Genomic DNA, 19,965 nt, shown 5'->3' on the forward strand with positions numbered 1-19,965 from the left:
TCCATTCAGTTACACAAGTAAGAAATGAGGCTATTTCTAAACTACTTCACGCTGTTACTATGCTATGTATATTCCAGTTCTGAAAAATTTCTCTACTGTTAGCAGATTCATTGTTCTAGGGCCAACATCTTAAGTGGAATTGTTTTGTTTGACCAACACAGTGTTGTACTGGGTTGGCCAAAAAGTCCATTACATGTACAACAGCTCTAGTAGTAGTTAGTTGTTTTTAACTTCCTTCAAAACAATTTTGTTAGATTGTATTGTGACAGCTGTTATATCATTGTGCATTTTAAAAAACTTACAAAAATTGGTGAATAGCATAGAGGCTATCTTTCATTTGTAAGGTTTTCATTTGTAAGTCAGTGTTTGTTGAATGAATAAATAAGGTTCTTTAATGAGGGAATCCAAAGCACTAATCACTGGAGATCTAAGAGAAAAACATTTTTTATTTCATCATGATTGTAATTTTACATGTAATCTTTGGAATTGAATTCATGACAGTTTTCTTTCCCAAACTTAGAAAGACACAGCAGATTATTACTAATAATAATCCATAAAGTTTTGTGTGTTCTGTGTAGCAACTGCAAGAGGAATTAAATAAAAACCTATTTGACAGTCTAATAAAATTTCTGCAAAAGTCTCATTCTGGATTCCAGAAGAATTCAAGAGACTGGGGCTGTCAAATAAAACTCAGAGAAATTCCAACTGCTGCTCTTATTCTAGGTATGTACATATTTGTTTTCTTAAATTGGTGGTTTTGGTATTGATAATAGTAGGGAATAATTTATAGAATTAAACCAATTACAGTTTGTTGGGCATACTTTCAAAACCAATAAAAGTTCTTTATACTGATTATACATTCGTTAATTTAAAAAAATTGATTTAGATTAGCTAGTATCTTCCCAATTTTTGTCTGAAAAATGATGGGGAAATATATTTGTGTTACTCTTTTCTTGGTTAGTTATTTTATGAAAATATATGAGATTTGAATTTGGTAATAAAGAAGCCAGCAGTATATTAATAGATTCTATTTTGATATCTTTTTATCGTCTCTTCATTGCAATTACTCTATGACCTTAATTTTATTTCCCTACTCATAGCTTTTTAATCTTGGATTGTTATATTCTATTATATAATAGTGATTGTTTAAAAGGCAGTTTGGATGAATTATATATAAATTGCTTTCAGACTGCAGGCTTAAATTTCTGAGTTACTTAAATTTCCATCATTAACATTCCGTTTTAACCAGGCATCTGGATTGCAGGTAATGGGAAAATTTTTCCTTGGAATATTAGCAAATTTTCTTCACTCCTTCTGAAAAGAAAGTTGAATATATTTGGATTTCTAATGTACTCTTAAGTGCACTTTCAATATATTTATTCAGAGTTTGTTATAAGAGTAGGATCTGAGATAAGAAATTCTTTAGTCTAAACTGCCTAATACTGTTCATTATATACTTGATATTCAGGACAGTATTTCTCCATTTTAATATACCTACAAATAACCTCTACGGGATCTTAGTAAATGAAAGCTTTCACTAATAAGTCTGGGGTAGGAACTGAAACTCTGCATTTCTAACAGGCCTGCAGCTAATGCCCATGCTACTGATCCTGGACCACTCTGAATAAGACTCTGTAGAATGATTTATAATGCTGTGGACCAGCTTTTCAGTGCAGCCTGCCACTTAATTTCAAAACCCCTTCCATTATGGGTGAGAAACTGATGGCTGGCTCGGACTGTTTCCTGCTTTCTTTCTGTACTGCCACGTTGCAGCAATTGCAGGTGGAATGGGAGAAACACAGTTAAGAGGCCTGACTGATAGATTGTTGGTGAGAGCACTGTTTATATTCCTTTTCTGCCTTCTGCCAGTAGGAAGGAGGCTAATAGAAATCTTGTGTTTCAAAGCCGGTGGCTCAAAGTCAGTGGCAAAGACAGTGGCTTGAGGAGAACATTTTTTCAGTTAAAGATTCTGATTATCTTGTTTCTAGTAGACAGTTCCATTGCCTTAAGGAACATAGTGTTAAATAGCTTATAAATTCAGTCAGACAGGATAAGCCAGTGTTTAGTAAATTCCTAAATTTGTTCAGAGATGTAGTATCACAGTCACAGATCATAATGCATGCTCAGATATCATTTCAATACTTAAAAAAAAATCTCAAAGATACTTAAGTATAATTGCATGTTTTCTCAAATGTATATGGTCTATTTGTTTGCTTATATGGTCTATTTTAGTGTGTGTCCATTTAAAAATAGCCTGCCAACATTTTTTATGTGTTGGCTCTTCTGGAAAAAAAAATGTTGATTATTGGTGGTGGCCTGGATGATTCTGAACCTTTTCTGATAAGCAGTTGAAGTTTTATAGGTGCAAGTCTCAAGTAGTTTCAAGATGTCTGCTGCTGGCACCCGCCTAAGTGCCAAAGCACTTTCTAGAAATTACAGATTGTGATGTTAGGGAGGTTACCAGTTAATAGAATTTCTTCCAAAGTATGTGGGGACATTTTCACTCAACTCTGATGACAACATGCAGAGCTCTAAAATTCTGATTTGTGGAAATGGGAGTCCGGGTTTTGTAAATACCTAAAAGACCTAAAATTATAATTTGTTTTTAGGCTCTTTTCCTCAGAAATCAGTTCAGTGTACACTTTACCTATTATGTTATTTACTACTGTGATCATAAATAATATTACTGATTGGATTTTCCTCGGTTGTTAAGTGAGGATCACAGTAAGGCTAGAATCTATAATCCTTATTTTTGAATAATTATTTTAAAGAGTTTTTTGTGAATGTGACAGAGGAATGAAATTATTCCTAAGATGTTCTCAGGGGTAAACTACACATCCCTAGTAATTTTTTTAAAAAAGACAATTTGTGCTAAATACCTTTCCTGACAAATAAGTATAGCGTGTGCCTTTAGATAGCTGTTATCACTGGAGATCTCTTCATTTATGCAGTGTGTTTTTTTTGGTTTCTGTTATTAATCATGTTGTAATATATTTTCAACTTAGCAATTCACTTAAGTTAAATAGCTTTTGTTGTTAAATTATTAATAATAAAAATTGTGGTATAATATGGATGTATAATCCCACAGGTGTGAATGTAACAGATCATGATTTAACATTCAGAAGTCTAACAGAAGCTCTTCAGAATAATGTCACTCCATATGTAGTCTCATTGCAATCTAGAGACTGCCCAGGTGAAGTATAAATGCTTTAATAACCTTGATGAGATGTTACAAATCTCTTGGGTCCTCTCTTGATCTCTCTCTCTCAAGCTTTCTTTGTCCCTTTTTATTTGTGGGAAGAGTCTGCCACTGCATTTTGGCAGGGTGAAGTTTAGTGCCTCCCAGAACAGTCTTGACTATTGTAGGACTCTTGACACTTTATTCCAGCCCTGCCTCTGCCACATCTGCTTCACTGCCATTAATGGTCCAGGCATTTTAAGTTGGAAGGTTTGGCACAGGCCTGATAATTGAGGAACTGGGAGTTCTTATTTAGTCCAACAGAGAATAGACTACATAGGCTCATGTTTACAGCCTCAAGTCATCTTAGTGTCCCGCTTTGAAAGGCCACCATGAGTAAAAATAGTCCATTGCCAGAGCTTACCTTGGGTATCTGAAGCCATTAAATCGTAAACGATGTGGAAACTACCAGAGTAAAATGTGCTTAAATTGCACTGATGTGTTTCTGTGCTTTATATTACTTTCATATTCATAAACTGATTGGAATTAAAAATAACTTGTGTAAGTAATACTTTTCATCTTTTTTTAGGGGCTTTAAAAACCTTTTGATGTCCAGAAGTAAATTAAATATGTATTACTCCTCATATAATTAATAGTTTTTATATTTATACATTTGTTTAGGTAACACTTTTATTATAGACAATACATATAAAGTTTGTCCTAAATTTTATCATTTAATAAAATTTAGATATTAAAGAGGAGATACTAATGAACATTCATAGGCAATATGTTAAATGATATGGTGGTTAATCTTAAGTATAGAAAAACACATTTTACTCAAATAATATAATTTACTGATCAAGAAGTTTCAGTTGTAGACTTCTGGCCAAGATGGAGGTGTAGATAGACACACTGTGTCTCCTTGCATACCCAGAAGAAAGACAACAACAAATTTAAAAACAAAAAACCAGAACTGACAGAAAATCGAATTGTGTGGAAGTCTGACAACCAAGGAGTTAAAGAAGAAATATTCATCTAGACCAGTAGGAGGGCAGAGATGGGCAGCTGCGTGGAGAGGACTTGCAGTAAGGTGGCAGCTGGAGGACTGGGGCAGGCAAGGCAATGGCTTGTGGACCTGTGAGGCGGTAACTGGCAGACAGGTGGGTCCCACATTCCTGCGCAGATAAACTGGAAGGAACAACTGGGGAGTGAGACAGACTGAGCAACCCAGGGTTCAAGCATGGGGAAATAAAGCCTCAAACCTCTCATTGAAAACCCCTGTGGGGGTTGAGGTGGCAGTAGGAGAAACTCCCAGCCTCACAGGACAATTTGTTGGAGAGACCTACAGGGTCCTAGAATGTACACAAACCCATCTACCCAGGAATTAACAACAGAAGGGCCGAATTTGCTTGTGGGTAGTGGGGGAAGTGACTGAAAACTAGCAGAGAGCTGAACAAGTGGCACTGTTCCCACTTGGACACTGCCCGCACATACAGATTCACAATACAGTAACGTGGGTTGACCTCCCTACCCTGGTGAACACCTAAGGCTCCATCCCTTACTATGTAACAGGTGTGCCGCTGAGACAAAAAAAAAAAAAATGACCCAAATGAAAGAACAGATCAAAGTTCCAGAAACAATACAATTAACTGATGAAGAGATAGCCCATCCTATTAGATGCATAGTTCAAAACACTGGTAATCAGGGTGCTCACAGAATTGGTTGAATATGGTCACAAATTAGAGGGGAAAATGGAGGCTACGCTAAGTGAAATAAAGGAAAATGTACAGGGAACCAACAGTGATGGGAAGGAAACCAGGACTGAAATCAATGGTTTGGACCAGAAGGAAGAAAGAAACAACCAAACAGAAAAGAAGGAAGAAACAATAATGCAAAAAATGAGAGGCTTAGGAACCTCCAGGACATCTTTAAATGTTCCAACATCCAAATTGGATGCCAGAAGGAGAAGAGGAAGAGCAAGAAGTTGAAAACCTGAACAAATAATGAAGGAGAACTCCCCCAATCTGGCAAAGGAAATAGACTTCCTGGAAGTCCAGGAAGCTCAGAGAGTCCCAAAGAAGTTGGACCCAAGGAGGAATGCACTGAGACACATCATAATTACATCATACAAGATTAAAGATAAGGAGGGAATCTTAAAAGCAGCAAGACAAAAGGAGACAGTTATCTACAAAGGAGTTCCCATAATGCTGTCAGCTGATTTCTCAAAAGAAACCTTGCAGGCAAGAAGTGGCTGGAACGAAGTATTCCAAGTCATGAAAGGCAAGGACCTACATCCAAGATTGCTCTGTCCAGCAAAGCTTTCATTTAGAATGGGAGGGCAGATAGAGTGCTTCTCAGATAAGGTCAAGTTAAAGGAGTTCATCATCACCAAGCCCTTATTATATGAAATGTTAAAGGGACTTATCTAAGAAAAAGAAGATAAAGCATATGAACAGTAAAATGACAACAAACTCATTAACAACCAAACTGAAAACAAAAACAAAGTAAGCAAACAACTAGAACAGGAACATAATCACAGAAACAGATCACATAGAGGGTTATCAGTGGGGGAATGCGAGGGGGAGAGTGGTGGAAAAGGTACAGAGAATAAATAGCATAAATGGTAGGTACAGAATACACAGGGGTGGGTTAAGAATAGTATAGGAAATGTAGAAACCAAAGAACTTATATGTGGGACCCATGAACATGAACTAAAGGGGAATGTGGGTGGGAGGGGATATGCAGGGCAGAAGGGAATAAATGGGGGAAATGGGATAACTGTAATAGCATAATCAGTAAAATATGAGAAAAGTTTCAGTTTTATACTGGATTACTTTAAGGGGAGATAAGATTTCTTTTATATTCTGCAGATATGAAACATTTTTTGCAAAAGTTATGCTCACAGTTGATGGACTGCCATGTAGATGTGGAATCCAAAGAGCAGGAAAAAGATATCCAGAAAAAGATACATTGTTCAATGGATTTTCTTTCCAGTTGGTATATGAATGTCACACAGGTAAATGTAAACTGACAGTTTTCTCCCAGGAAATTGGCATATGATTGGAGAGGCTTGGAATTTTATTAAGTATAGTATTGTTTTGTTCTAATAAGGATGTGCTTATATAGCATCAACTATTAATTTAATGATAGCTCTTGTTTTTCCTAAGGCTACTAGAATTTAAAAGTATTCTTTTATCAGTATGCAGCCTACTTCCTGATAAAAGTTTAGGTTCCTACAAGGCCATTTTATTTGTGGGAGAATATCTTCTAGTGACAAAAACAGCATCTGAAATTGGTTTTCTTGCAGATTTTGTCTCTATAACAATGGCTATAAGGTTAATAGAATCATGCTGTATCTACTGTCAACTTAGTCTGATGAGAAATAGCCATATATATTTTTTAAGACTCTAATTTGTTCCATGTTTAGAATTTTTAGGGAGTAAATGCTCTCTGAATAAAGTGTATTCAATAAAAAGAAGTTCCATTCTTCAATGTTAGTCTCTGGTGAAAATGATTAACTGAGTGATTTATGGGTTGCTGCACCATAAAACCACGGCCTTAGTTTATGATGCTGTGTAGCCAGATAGTATGGGACGAAATACTGTAGAGATATTTTTATTTTATTTAATGTATTTATTTTTTTTTAGAGAAAAGGGGAGGGAGGGAGAAGGAGAGGAAGACAGCATCAGTGTGTGGTTGCATCTCATGCATCCTTTACTGGGGACCTGGCCTGCAACCCAGGCATGTGCTGTGACTAGGAATCGAACCAGTGACCCTTTGGTTCCCAGGCTGGCACTCAAGCCACTGAGCTACACCAGCTAGGGCTGTAGTGATGTTTTTTGATGAATATATTTGCTGAAGTCATCATAAGTGAGGTTACCTTTTACAATATGTAGGTATTAAGCTGGGTCTAATGCTTATTTATAGTATCTTAATTTGATCCAGAATTTTAGATCTTGTAGAAATCAAATGCTACATGCAATTTAAAAATTGGGATTTGACTAGATGATATTTAAGATGCTTTTCAACTTGAAATTTCACAGTGGCAGAGCAGTTTTATTCATTGTGCTTTTTAATTAAAAATACTAATTCTTACTTTAAAGCAAATTATGATATTTCACCAACAGAACATTCAGTTTTATAGAGAATGTTCTCTCATGCTTTTTTGTCATTTTTTTTCCAAATGGGAGAAAATACAAATATTTTATATGAGTTACAGATTTTGCTGAACCTTTTTTTCTTGGTTATTATTCCCATGTTAGACAGAAAGATTGTGCTAATAACTCTTAGAATGAGTTTCTCTTTGTTACGTGGGAGAAATAAAAAACCAGCTACTGTGAAATATAAAGGGATCTAGATCTACATGTATAGCATTTGGTTGGTAAGGCTTACTTTTAACTCCTCCTTTCCACCATGGTTTAAAAGAAGATGGACCCAGGAAGGCCAGGGAAAAAGAGGACTTCTTCTAGCCAGTGGCAGTCTCCTCCTGTTGTGCTTATCTTAAAGGATATGGAAAGCTTCACCACAAAAGTACTACAGGACTTCATAATTGTCAGCAGGTAGATGATGTATCACCTGTCTTTTGTGCAAAATTTCTTTTATTAAGAAAACATACAATGTTTAACTTAAAAAAACAACCTTTTTTCAAAGAAAACAAATTGCAGTTTTATCCTTATTTTAATACTAAATGGGTGGAAACCAGGATGATTTCAAATTCCTTATAATTGAATGTTCAAAGACCTCCTATCAGATTTTCATTTGCTTTTTGACCAAAGAATGAAAATCAAAAGACAAAAATTAGCCAATTTTAAATTAGCATGGTAAGGCAGTATAGAATGTAGTTTCTTTCACCAAGATCGTCTGTCTCTTACTTGCCCATTAAATATATAAACTACTGCAGACTCAGATATTTTTGTCAGATCTTACTTTCTGTTACCTGTCCACCCTTAGAAGTTTTGAGTTAGCTCTACTGAGCAAGAATATTTCCTAAAAAACATTATTTTATATGATGAGGATCTACTTCCATGATCTCATTGGACCTTTAAGGAGATCCTGTGAGACTCAGGATTGAAGTAACTAACTCTTATTTTAAATCCAGTAACAAGCATTACCCATGGTACATTATCCATCAGAGGGGAAAGGAGGGAGAAAGAAAGGGAGAGAAACATCGATGGGTTGCCTCCTGCACACCCCCAGCCAAGGACCTGGCCTCCAACCCTGGCATGTACCCAGACTGGGAATTGAACCGACGACCTTTGAGTTTGCAGGCCTGCACTCAATCCACTGAGCCACGTCTGCCAGGGCTTGTAGCCATAACTGTTAAGCAAGTTAACATACTGAAGAAAACAAAATAAATTACATCTTTAAAGTGTACCATGGTATACCCTGGCTGGTGTGGCTCCGTGGATTGAGCATTGTCCTTCGAACCAAAACGTTGCCACTTTGATTCCTGGTCAGGGCACATGACTGGGTTGTGGGCTAGGTCCTTGGTTGGGGGCATGCAAGAGGCAACACATCAATGTTTCTTCCCCTCTCTCTAAAAAGTAAAAATAAATAAAATCTTTTAAGAAATAGTTATGGCTACATTTGCTTTAAATCTAAATTGTTATAATTCACGAATATACTTATTATTCCTATTTTGATAGTATCTTTCCCCCGATTTTTAAACTAAGATTTCTAGATCCTAAGACTTTTGTTAGTGCTAATACTGAACTGCTTAACATGCTAGAAAAATGTACACAGTACAGAATAGTGACAGAAAAGCTTTACTTTTATGGAGGTCAGTCTTGTGACTACTTTTACCATCAAAAGTAAGGAAAAAACTTAAAACCATAACGGAGTCCTTTACTCCTATGAAGGTAGAACTATATACAACTATGATGTGAAAATCAATAGCTAATAGGAGGGAGCTAGCAAAATCAGCAGTCAGGATACACAGGACTGACCTGCAGTAGCTCTCTAAGGGAGTATTGTTTTACTCTGTGGAAGTCGTTTGTGTCCCTACTAGAAATGCTAAGAACCAGTTATGTTCAGCCCTGCCCACGTGGCTCAGTTAGTTGATTGTCATCCTATGCACCAACTATTTCTATGTTACTTTAACAGAGGAAAATCAGTGACTTAGCAAATTTAGTGCCTAGAATGATACTCCTTACCAATGTCTTATAAAGCAGACATAAAAATAAAGGTCTTATTGCAAAATGATACATTGAAATTATTTGTTGAAGAAATCCCACTCTTGTATTTTTTTTTAAACTAGTCAACATCTACATGAATTTCCACTAATACTCATTTTTGGAATTGCCACATCTCCTATTATCATCCATCGGTTGCTTCCTCATGCAGTATCATCTCTGTTGTGTATAGAAATATTCCAATCTTTGTCTTGCAAGGAGCACCTGACTACAGTATTTGATAAGGTAAAAAGAAAAAAATTTACCAGTGAAATAGGATGAAAAGAAAACTGCCAAAAATAGATTATAAATATAAATGTTAATGATAAATTTCTACATCTCTTCAAAGTATGATGTTGAACTAGATATTCCTTTACATTTTTTAATACTTCTATTTAATGGTTTATAGTGGTATAGTATTGCCATCAATATTTATGAAAATTAAAATATAAAGTTTATAAAATGATAACAATCTGTAGCTATCAATCAGTTATTACTGAACGCAATTTTTTTTTGTTGTAGAGAGGGGAAGGGAGGAAAAGAGCAAGGAAGAAAAACATTAGTTGCCTGTTGTACACACCCCAACCAGGGACGGATCCCACACCTAGGCATGTACCCTGACGGGGAATGAAACCGGCATTGAATAATACAAATTCAGCTACTTTACATTTTTTAAATAGACATTTGTTAATTTGGGGTTTTCACATAACAGTACATAAGGTGTACTGTTCATTATTGTGTATCAGTAGGGATGAAAGAAATCAGATAACAAGAATTGCCAAAGCCTGCAGCTTCTTCAGTGGCTTCTGATGGGAGGATGGAAGAAGTTATATGTTTGACAGGCAGTACTTTTTAAAATGAGGAATTAGGTAGAGGATGATGAATATCTTTGATTCTGAACATATAATATGAATATGAATAGTTTCTTTGTTATTTTTACTGTTGTATAAATTAATTTAAAATTTTAGTTGATGTTTGATCTGAAAAACCTTACTATTGTTATAGCTTTCATAGTTAATGTCATAGTCTCATTCTTTGCCTCATTATTTATACTTCATATTTATGAAGCATAACAACTAACAAGGAGTGTGTCCTGCCCCCTGTTTATCTCTTTTCAGCTACTTCTTACAACTCAGTTTCCCTTTAAGCTGAGTGAAAAAGTGTTACAGATTTTGATCAGCATCTTTTTGTATTATGATTTCTCAATTCAGAACTTTATAAAAGGACTTCAGGTAAGAAGACACTAATGGGTTTGAAAATTCACAACCTGGTTCTAAATAATTTGCATGTTATTCAAACTGACTACTATGATATTTAAGGCATTTTAAATGGCAAACTGTAGAATAAGTAAATTCAAGTTATATTATTCTGAATTCTACCATTGCTTTGTTACCTTGCAGCAAAAATATAAAGAATACACTAATTGGATATTAAAATGAAAAAAGGCCTCCCTCTATTCCAGTGATTCTTACCATGTTAGGGGAGGTGGGAGGGAAAAGGACCTATTTAAAGAATCTGATGAGCCCTGGCTGGCGTAGCTCAGTGGATTGAGCGCGGGCTGCGAACCAAAGTGTCACAGGTTTGACTCCCAGTCAGGGTACATACCTGGATTACAGGCCACAGCCCCCAGCAACTGCACATTGATGTTTCTCTCTCTCTCTCTCTTTCTCCCTCTCTTCCCTCTCTAAAAATAAATAAATAAAATCTTTAATATTTAAAAATGATAAAAATTAAAAATTAAAAAAAAGAATCTGATGAAAGCTTATGGACTTTTTACCTAGGCAATATTATATGTAAAGGGTCAACAAACTTTTTTTGTAAAGGACTGGATGCTAAATAGTTTTGCCTTTATATGCTACATATGGTTTCTGTTGCATCTTCTTTATTTTTTCATTTTTTTTAATAACCCTTTAAAGATGTAAAAAAACATTCCTGGGTCATGTAAAAATAGGCTGTGAGTTGTAGCTAGCTGTCCCCTGTACATATGTGTGTGTTCATTTATACTTTTATATATTGAGAATGTATTTTCACTAAGGTTTCATGAATGGACAGAAGAAATTCATGAACCTAACTTCATAATCTCTGTTATAAACTAACAATGGACCCCATTATTCTGTTGTTTAAAACCTATTATTTCCCTTTCTTGGCAACTATCTAAAATACTTGAGCAAAGTGTAGTCATTGTGAACACATGTCAGTTGTCAAATTGATTACAACCTGTATATTAGTAACCTTCAATACAAAAGTGCAATATACTACCTTATATTTATGTAGTTCCTACATGATTATAAATTACTTTCCATAGGTACCCTTCTTCTACATAAAACTCTATAGTTGTCTGTTACGGCTAATATGTCTTTTTTTTTTACAATTTAGATTTTCTTTGAAAATCCTCACCCAAGGGTATATTTATTGATTTTAGAAAGAGAAACATCATTGTGAGAAAGAAACATTGATTGGTATACGGGAAGATACTCTGACCAACTGAGTAACCTGGCCAGGGCTCAACTTAGGTTGTTTTTTTTTTTAAGTATTTTCAAGCAAGAAAATATTTACCTTAGCAGTATGTGAGATTAAATGATACTGCGCTACAACAACTTCTAATTTACTTCTTACTCATTTTTTACTTACTCATAAGTATTTAGCAAGAGCCTGCTAAAAACCAAACACTATGTTGAGCCCTGGGCGTACAGAGGACAAAGAAATGTCTGCCTTCAGATTGCTCATGGCTTCATAAGGAGGCGGAAGAATAAACATGCATTTATAGTTTTGAGTCAGTACTATGAAAGAAACATCCCTGGAGATTCTATAGGAGAACAGGAGTGTATCCTAAGGCAGAAGAGCTGGCCAGGTTAGAATTGGAAGAGCATTCCAAGCAAAGCAATAATAGGGGGAGACAGAGCTATCAGAGGGCGGTTGCAGTGGTCTAGACAAGATATGGCAAGGCCTAAACTAAGGTAGTGATAGTGGAACTAGAGAGGAGGAACCAAGTTTGAGGACGAGTTAGAAACAACAGAACTTGGTGACTAAGTGGATGATAGGATGTGTAAGAGAGGAGCATAAGTGACAGATACACAGATTCCAGTTTGGCAGATGGATTGGAGGTTGGCACCATTTATTAAGTGTACATGTTAACATGTCAAAGCCAGTTTGTTAGAAAAGGGTGAGTTTCTTTTTTTTTTTAATCTTTTTTTAGAAAGGGTGGGGAAGGGGAGAGAGAGAGAGAGAGAGAAACATCAGTGTGTGGTTGCTGGGGATCATGGCCTGCAACCCAGGCATGTACCCTGACTGGGAATCGAACCTGCGACACTTTGGTTCGCCGCCCGCGCTCAATCCACTGAGCTACGCCAGCCAGGGCGTGAGTTTCTTTTTGAATAGGTTAATTTAGCGTATGTTGGATATAAAGATTTGGCACTGAGGAGAAAGATCTGGACTGGAAATATTTAGGATTTATCTTTAAAAGATAGTAGTTGAAGTCATGTAGTGAGGATGAGGCATCACGCAGAAGAGTGAGAAACGCAGTAAGGGTAGAACCCTCAGGCAAACTGACATATAAGAGTGAGCAATAGAAAAGGAGACTAAAAACAAAAAGAGGCCAATAGAAAGCAGAATGTCATGGAAGTCAAGGGAAGAAAGAGTTTTAGGAGACATTAACTAGTCCCAAATACCTTTGAAAAAGTGAGGGAGGAAAAGGACATTAACCAAGTACAAGTACTTAATCCCTCTGGGTCCCATTTTTTCTCATCTGTAGAATAAGGCAATTAAGATTGGATGACTTGATAGGTTTCTGATAATTTACTAAGCACCCCGTTTGTGCTAGGCACTTACTAATTCCTTTGTTTCATAACTATATATTATTACCCTTAGTTTTGCACATGAAAAAGCAGGCTTACGTTAAGTAGCTTGGCGAAGTGCACATAGGTAATAAGTGGCAGAACATTTAGACCCTGTTTGTCCAATTTTCCAAATCACTGTAAATGTGAAGTCCTGATTTCTGTAGCAGGTACAATAGGGCATGTGATCATTCCACATATGCTTAAGTCCTTCCCACTTTAGGTGGATATGTTAACCAACTTATTAATTGACCCAGATACTGAGAATGCACTTGAACAAAATAGTTAAGTGATACTGGGTCTGTAACTGCATTTATAGCTCTACTATAGCTCATGTGACTTACTTCTATTCTTCCTTGCCAGGAAGTTCCTTATCATGTTGATTTTTATTTTTCTCATGTTTAAAAAGTGGTGTTAACCTTAGAATAAATATTATCACACTAATATAATTGGAAAATATAAGTAAGAAATAAGATTATGTTAATATATGCAAAGATAATTTAGCACTTGGCATGAACTAAATTGTAGTTGTTTCTAAGTTAGGCTGGCCTGTTGCCTTACAGCCTCCTTATACTTTCTCCATCATGGACTATTTTGGAGGATTTCTTCTAGCCTTGGGTTTCTGATCCTCAGCTCTGTAGGCTCAGAAATTACCAGTTTACCCAGGAAGGATCAAACTCAAATACCTTAAGGATGATCTATAAATTACCATGTTAATTTATTAGTTTGTGATGGGGAATGATATTTTTCAGTGATCAGAATGTGTTTTATCTATTATGTAGGGAACCGTCTCTCCAGTATCAAGGTATCTGGAAAAACCAAACTGGTCATGAGAAGGTTGCTTAGTCAAAGTTTTTAACATTTGGACAGTTAGGAGATCTATCTTACCAGTTATAATAGAATCTGGAAAATCATTTTCCCTTGTACTATGGAGACCACAGTATTCTAGTTACTAGAATACTCATATCTATCAGATACTATACTATGTGTTCCTCCATGTAGTAAAACTGAGTTTAAAAAAATACATTTTCTTTAGCCATCCTCATGTTGCACTATTCTTTCTATCAGTAGGCAAAGCTTCTACCATTGTAACATTTTTATTTATTTTAGCAGACCAGTTTTTACACTGACTTTAGATTGGTATTTTCTTACGAGTTTTTGGGCATCAGTTAGAACCTTGGGTCATACCTCAGTCCCATCACCACCACATTTATTGTTCTGTTAAAGTAAGTGAGATTCTTCTGAAACTAGCTAATTTATCCTTTTATATTAGTTTCTTTTAGTTTATACTTCAGAGATTATAATATTCTGACCTTGTCCACAAAATGGGCCTTATGTATATAGCCATTTATGTATCTTTTGCAGTTATTGGTGACATTAGGTATATTAGTTCATAAATACTTCTGTTTTTTTAAACTGCAAAATTGAGCAGAAGATTTACTGCCAAAATATAATGAATATATTTAATCTTTACATTTTTTTCAGCTTTCTTTATTAGAACATTTCTATTCCCAGCCCCTCAGTGTTCTATGCTGTAATCTCCCAGAAGCCAAGGGAAGAATAAATTTTTTATCTGATAATCAATGTGAAAATATCCGACGTCTTCCATCATTTAGGAGGTAAGAAAGAAATACATATTTAGCATATCTTATAATAGAGTTTGGGGCAAAACAAATGATCTCAGATCCAGCTATTTTTGAAGAGAAGAAAGGAAAAATAATTTTAATTTTTTAGATTATATTAAAACCTTTCTGTTTTTAATTGTGAGATTTCTGTGTTGAATTTGAAAATTTGGCACCAAGAAAAATATTTTTATAAGAGGACATAATTTATAGCTTTCCAGAGTTGCTTTTTATAAATAACATTTTCTATTTCTGGAGTTTCTGTTCTTTGTTTACGTAGACCCTCCAGACTGTGAACTGTGGGTAACTCACGGAATTAAAGATTACCATATACCGTGACTGTCATCTTGAATTTGTTGAAAAGAAATGAAAGCATGTGACCCCCAGTTTAGGTATTTCTTTTTCCCCATATGCTGGTCAAATACTTAGAATATTTAATTATCTCTTTTTGTGTATGGTATGGTGAATATTTTAGGTATGTGGAAAAGCAGGCTACAGAAAAGCAAGTTGCACTGTTGACCAATGAGAGATTTTTGAAGGTAGGAATGTGGATCTATTTATTCTGTTTTATTCTCTTTGTTTTCTTCATTAAAAAGATTCTATTAGTATTTATTGAGTTAATTTTATAAAACATATCTGTATATCCTAACACCTTTTGTAGAATGAAGTAGTAGGTCTTGGTAATCATATAGGGAGGTGACTATTAAAAATAACACAAAACCTTATCTAAGAGATAAGACTTTTTATTGAGGAAAATGTTAACTAGAATATTGTATTTCTCTTATGGCATATTTTGAAGACACTTTTAGATCTTAGCTTTCTTTCCACATGACAGTTTTGGAATCTGTAGGCAATTTCATTTTACTGTACTTTTAAAGGTTGTCATAAATAAAAGCACATAGAAGCTATGTAGCTTTGGGACCCACTACTAAGGTGGTATTGATCTGATAAAATGTTATATATTGACAATATAATGCCATGAAAGAAGTAATGAGCTTAAAATTTTATGAATTAGCCAGACAAATTAGGGATAATCAAAAGAAGGTGTTTTTTTTGTTTTGTTTTGTTTTCTTGAAAAAAATTATCCTTGAACATGGTACATAATTCAAGAGGCTAAGGTAATATCTGCCCTCTTTCCCTCCCTGGTTACAGCCAATGTTACTGGTTTCTTATCTATCACTCTGGAGATATTCTTCACATATATAAGTAATTGTATATATTATGGGGGTTTCTTCCCCAGTCTTACAGAAATAAGTATATTACATACACTATTTTGCACCATGTTTTGTTTTGCACCTGATCTAGGAAATCATTACATAGCAGTAATAAAAATTGGCATAATATTTTATTGAATGAATGCACCCTTATTTTATTTAATAAAAGTAAAATTGTTCTCTTACTGATGAACAATTAGAAATTTGTAATGTCACACTTTTTTTATGCTCTTCATGCTCTTTTTAGGGAAAAGTTGTTAGAGAATTATGATAAAATTAAGATGGCATCAAAGTTAAGCCCTGGTGCTATGTGTATTACGTATTTTTAAATTTTGAATAAAAGAATGTTAGTTCTCAGAGGGCATGCATTCTGTATAGTTCTAAATACTGATTTGCCTACCTTTTGTAAATCCTCAAAAAATATTGAGAATGGGTTTATTTTGAGATACAGTTGACATACAACATTCAGTGGAGAATAGCTTTTATTAAACATTATTTCTAATGCAGAATCCACCCTGTGCCTTAATATAAAATTAGCTCTAGATTGCGTTTTAATAATCTCTATAACTTTTTCAGAGCAGTGTAGAAAGTCCTCAAACCCTAATGCAGGTTATTTTGGTAGAGAGGACATTTAAGAACGGGAAAAGGATGTGTGCGTATTCACTGAAGTCTTTTAGGATCAGATAGAATAGCTCTCTGCTGAGTGAGCTAGTTGCCAAGTGCATTTCCTGCTAGGATTTTCTGTCAAGAGTATATTTTCAGAAGGCAGGAATAGATTTTTTTAGAGTACCTTTAACTATTGAGGTGATAAAGGGAGAGAATGTCTAGCCCAACACTAATCTCTGCTTCTCAGTAACTTTGTGTATTTTCTAAGCATTTATTTCTGCTGTTCTTGTTGCATTTATCAGCCTGTTGGTTATCTTTGTTGTATTCATTTTAAGGCTTTATGTGTTGTCAATTCAAGGCCTATTTTCTTGAGACTTACATAGTGGAGTCACAAAGATTAGTACCTTACCCTGAAAAAGTTATCTGCAGGCCACCTGATGAATTCAAAGGACAGAAGATGTCTGGGAAAAAAAAAATGAATGTCTGTTGATTATCCTAGTGTAGAATGAAAGTAACTTTGAATATTTTATTCTTATTATAATGCTTCATTTTTTATGATTTTGTTTTAAAATACATGACAGTTTTATGTGTATTTTATCACAATTTTAAAAATTGAAAAAAAGTACATTATAATATGGTGCTGCATGATGTAGGGAAAAATCCTTATCTTGAACTCAAAAATTTGCATTTGTACTGCAGCTACTCAAGAGCCATGTATACTTACCCTATTTAAGCCTCTATTTCCTTATCTATAAAATTGGATAATAATTCCTGGTACAATTTCCTCATAGGTTTAGTGATTAAGTGTGCTTGGCAAGTGAGAGTGAGTTAAAAACAAATATAACTAAAACTTTTATAAATGTAAACCATATTGCTACTATTTTTCACTATAAGTTAAGATAGCAATTTGAATACAGTTTTATATATTACATAATCTGTTTTATATACTGCAGTGATCCCTCACCTATCACGGGAGTTATGTTCCAGAGACTCCTGCAATAGGTGAAAATCCTCGAAGTAGTGGCGTTATATTTATTTTATTATTTATATATATTTTAAGGCTTTATAAACCCTTCCCACACTCCTATAAACCTTTCCTACTCTCTTATTAACTTTTCCACACTCTTAATATGCTCTTAAACACTTTCTACACTCTTAAACCTATGTAATTTTAACAACATACAAAATTCTATATGGGTACTCACCATTGACGTATACAGTCATCCCTCACTATATCGCGGTTCACTTATTGCGGCTTCACTGTAAAACCTGAGATACATTGAAGCTGCAATAAGTGAACCTTGATATAGCAAGGGATGACTGTACATATAATATATAAAAATATTCTGTTATATAGTGATGTAAATTATATAGTTAAATAGACATGCCTACTATTAGAGTTTTATTATTTTTACCTAGTTTCTACACTCAGATTTCTGACATAGAGCTCAAAGTTTATTCCAGGGAAATATATACTCTTTATGTCTGGACTGTTTCTGCCCTATTTAAATCTACTTTCCTCTCTACTCTGATGAGCTGAACCAGTGGTTCACAAATCAAAATCACTTGGAGGGCTTGTTAAAACAGATATCTGGGCTCCATCCCCAGAGTTTCTGGGTCTATAGCTCTTCATTTCTAGCAGGGTTCCAGGTAATGCTGATACTATTGGTCTAGGGACCATTTTTGGAGAACCACTGAACTAGATTGACTCCCCAGAAGGGAATGTTGTTTATCTTTCCCTTACATTATTTTCTTAAGTGTACAACTAATCTGTGAAACCCCAGTTTAAATAAATGATTGATCTTAATTATCCTCTGGACTCAAGATGTTTAAAAAAACCTTCAACTCCCTTAAAATTATGGACCTTTAGTTTATCAAGTACTGGCTTAAAACTGTATGCCAACTTTGTGTTTCATAACTTAAGGACTGGGCTTTTAGAGTATACTTTTAAATTTAAAAATTCAGATGACTGCCCTGACAAGTGTGGCTCAGTTGGTTGGGCATAGTACCACAAAGTGAAAGGTCACTGGTTCAATTCCCAGTCAGGGAACATGCCTGGGTTGTGGGTTCAGTCCCCAGTCCAGGTACATACGAGAGACAATGCATGGATGTTTCTCTTGCTCTCTTTCTTCCTCTCTCTAAAAATACATAAGATCTTTAAAAAAATCATATGCTGACTAAAGCATGTACGTTTGTAGTAAATTCACTATGAAGTTGAAATTCAGGGTGGATGTGAGAAGGCCATTTACTGCTGATGAAGACAAAAAATTTTGTGCATTTTCTCATTTCCAACTAGTTGGTGTCTTGAACAACTGTACAGTGCAACTGGGTACATATAGTGGCAATTGTTAATTGTTAATTGACAATTAACAATCAAGTCTACTAAGTTTAAGCAGAAAAAGTTTACACAGCTCCCATTAATTTGAAATTTTTGATGACTCAGTAGCTTTCAAAACCCTAAAAGAAGTTTAACCAAATAATCTTTAGAGTTTCTTTTGGCTCTAGAATGCTATGATTTTATGTACTTGTTGATTAAACAGGTTGATAGTAATTTTTTTTCTGTTTAAATAGTTTAGATTCCTCATTAAATTTTATTTTAATGCATAGGTTTAATTGAAGATAAATAAATTATTATGTTAGACAACTATAGGTTGTAAGTGAAACAGCAGGAACAGTGGCTAGATATGTTTTTGCCATGCTTTTGCCATATAGTGTTGCTTTAGTAATTAAGGTTTCTGGTTTTTTTTAACTTAAACCTCTAATTTAGGAAACTATATTTCATGAAAAATTAAGCAGCCAAAAGAGCCTGAAATTGCAAATTCACTATAATTACAACAATACAATTTTTGTTATTGCTTATGCCTGAAATTGTGTTTTAAGAAGATTGTGGTCTCATTTTCATCGCATAATTGTCATTATTATCTGATAATAATAATAATAATAATAATAATAATAAACACTTGGCCTTGACATACTGGAAAGGTTTTTTAAATAATGAAAAATTATTTTCCTTCCCATGAGCAAATGTTTTGGGGAAATGGGGGAATATTAACAGCTTTTCCCAATTAGTTGTTTTTATGCATTGCCTCTTGTGAGTCACAGCCACCACATAAGACAGATGTTTTTACATCCCTTAGTATTGATGGGGGAGTCACAAAATGATTAAGTAATTTGCCTATCTAAAGTGTCACAATTAGCAAATGGAAGATCTGTATTAATATCTAGGCCTGATGTCAAAGCCCACACATTTTCTGTGACACTTCATTGAAGAATTAGTATAAGCTGAAGAGGAGGTGCCTAAGGTTCTTTATTAGTGTTTGAGAAGTCTGAAATGGGGTTTTC

The 19,965-nt window shown here is 34.8% G+C and overlaps 1 protein-coding gene across 3 annotated transcripts in view; it reads left to right on the plus strand.

Annotated features, from left to right (window-relative positions):
- The window catches only part of ORC3 (origin recognition complex subunit 3), a 63,553-nt gene that overhangs the window by 6,640 nt on the left and 36,948 nt on the right, over window positions 1-19,965 (plus strand). For all 3 annotated transcript variants that reach the window (XM_028509406.2, XM_028509407.2, XM_036024446.1), the window contains 8 exons: window positions 579-723; window positions 3,089-3,193; window positions 6,049-6,194; window positions 7,604-7,737; window positions 9,435-9,594; window positions 10,467-10,580; window positions 14,667-14,800; window positions 15,279-15,342. In XM_028509406.2, coding sequence (XP_028365207.1) covers window positions 579-723; window positions 3,089-3,193; window positions 6,049-6,194; window positions 7,604-7,737; window positions 9,435-9,594; window positions 10,467-10,580; window positions 14,667-14,800; window positions 15,279-15,342 — 1,002 coding nt within the window. The remainder of the gene's footprint in view (window positions 1-578; window positions 724-3,088; window positions 3,194-6,048; window positions 6,195-7,603; window positions 7,738-9,434; window positions 9,595-10,466; window positions 10,581-14,666; window positions 14,801-15,278; window positions 15,343-19,965) is intronic.

This window comes from Phyllostomus discolor, chromosome 4 (genome assembly GCF_004126475.2).
Source record: "Phyllostomus discolor isolate MPI-MPIP mPhyDis1 chromosome 4, mPhyDis1.pri.v3, whole genome shotgun sequence".
In the NCBI taxonomy this organism is placed as follows: domain Eukaryota; kingdom Metazoa; phylum Chordata; class Mammalia; order Chiroptera; family Phyllostomidae; genus Phyllostomus; species Phyllostomus discolor.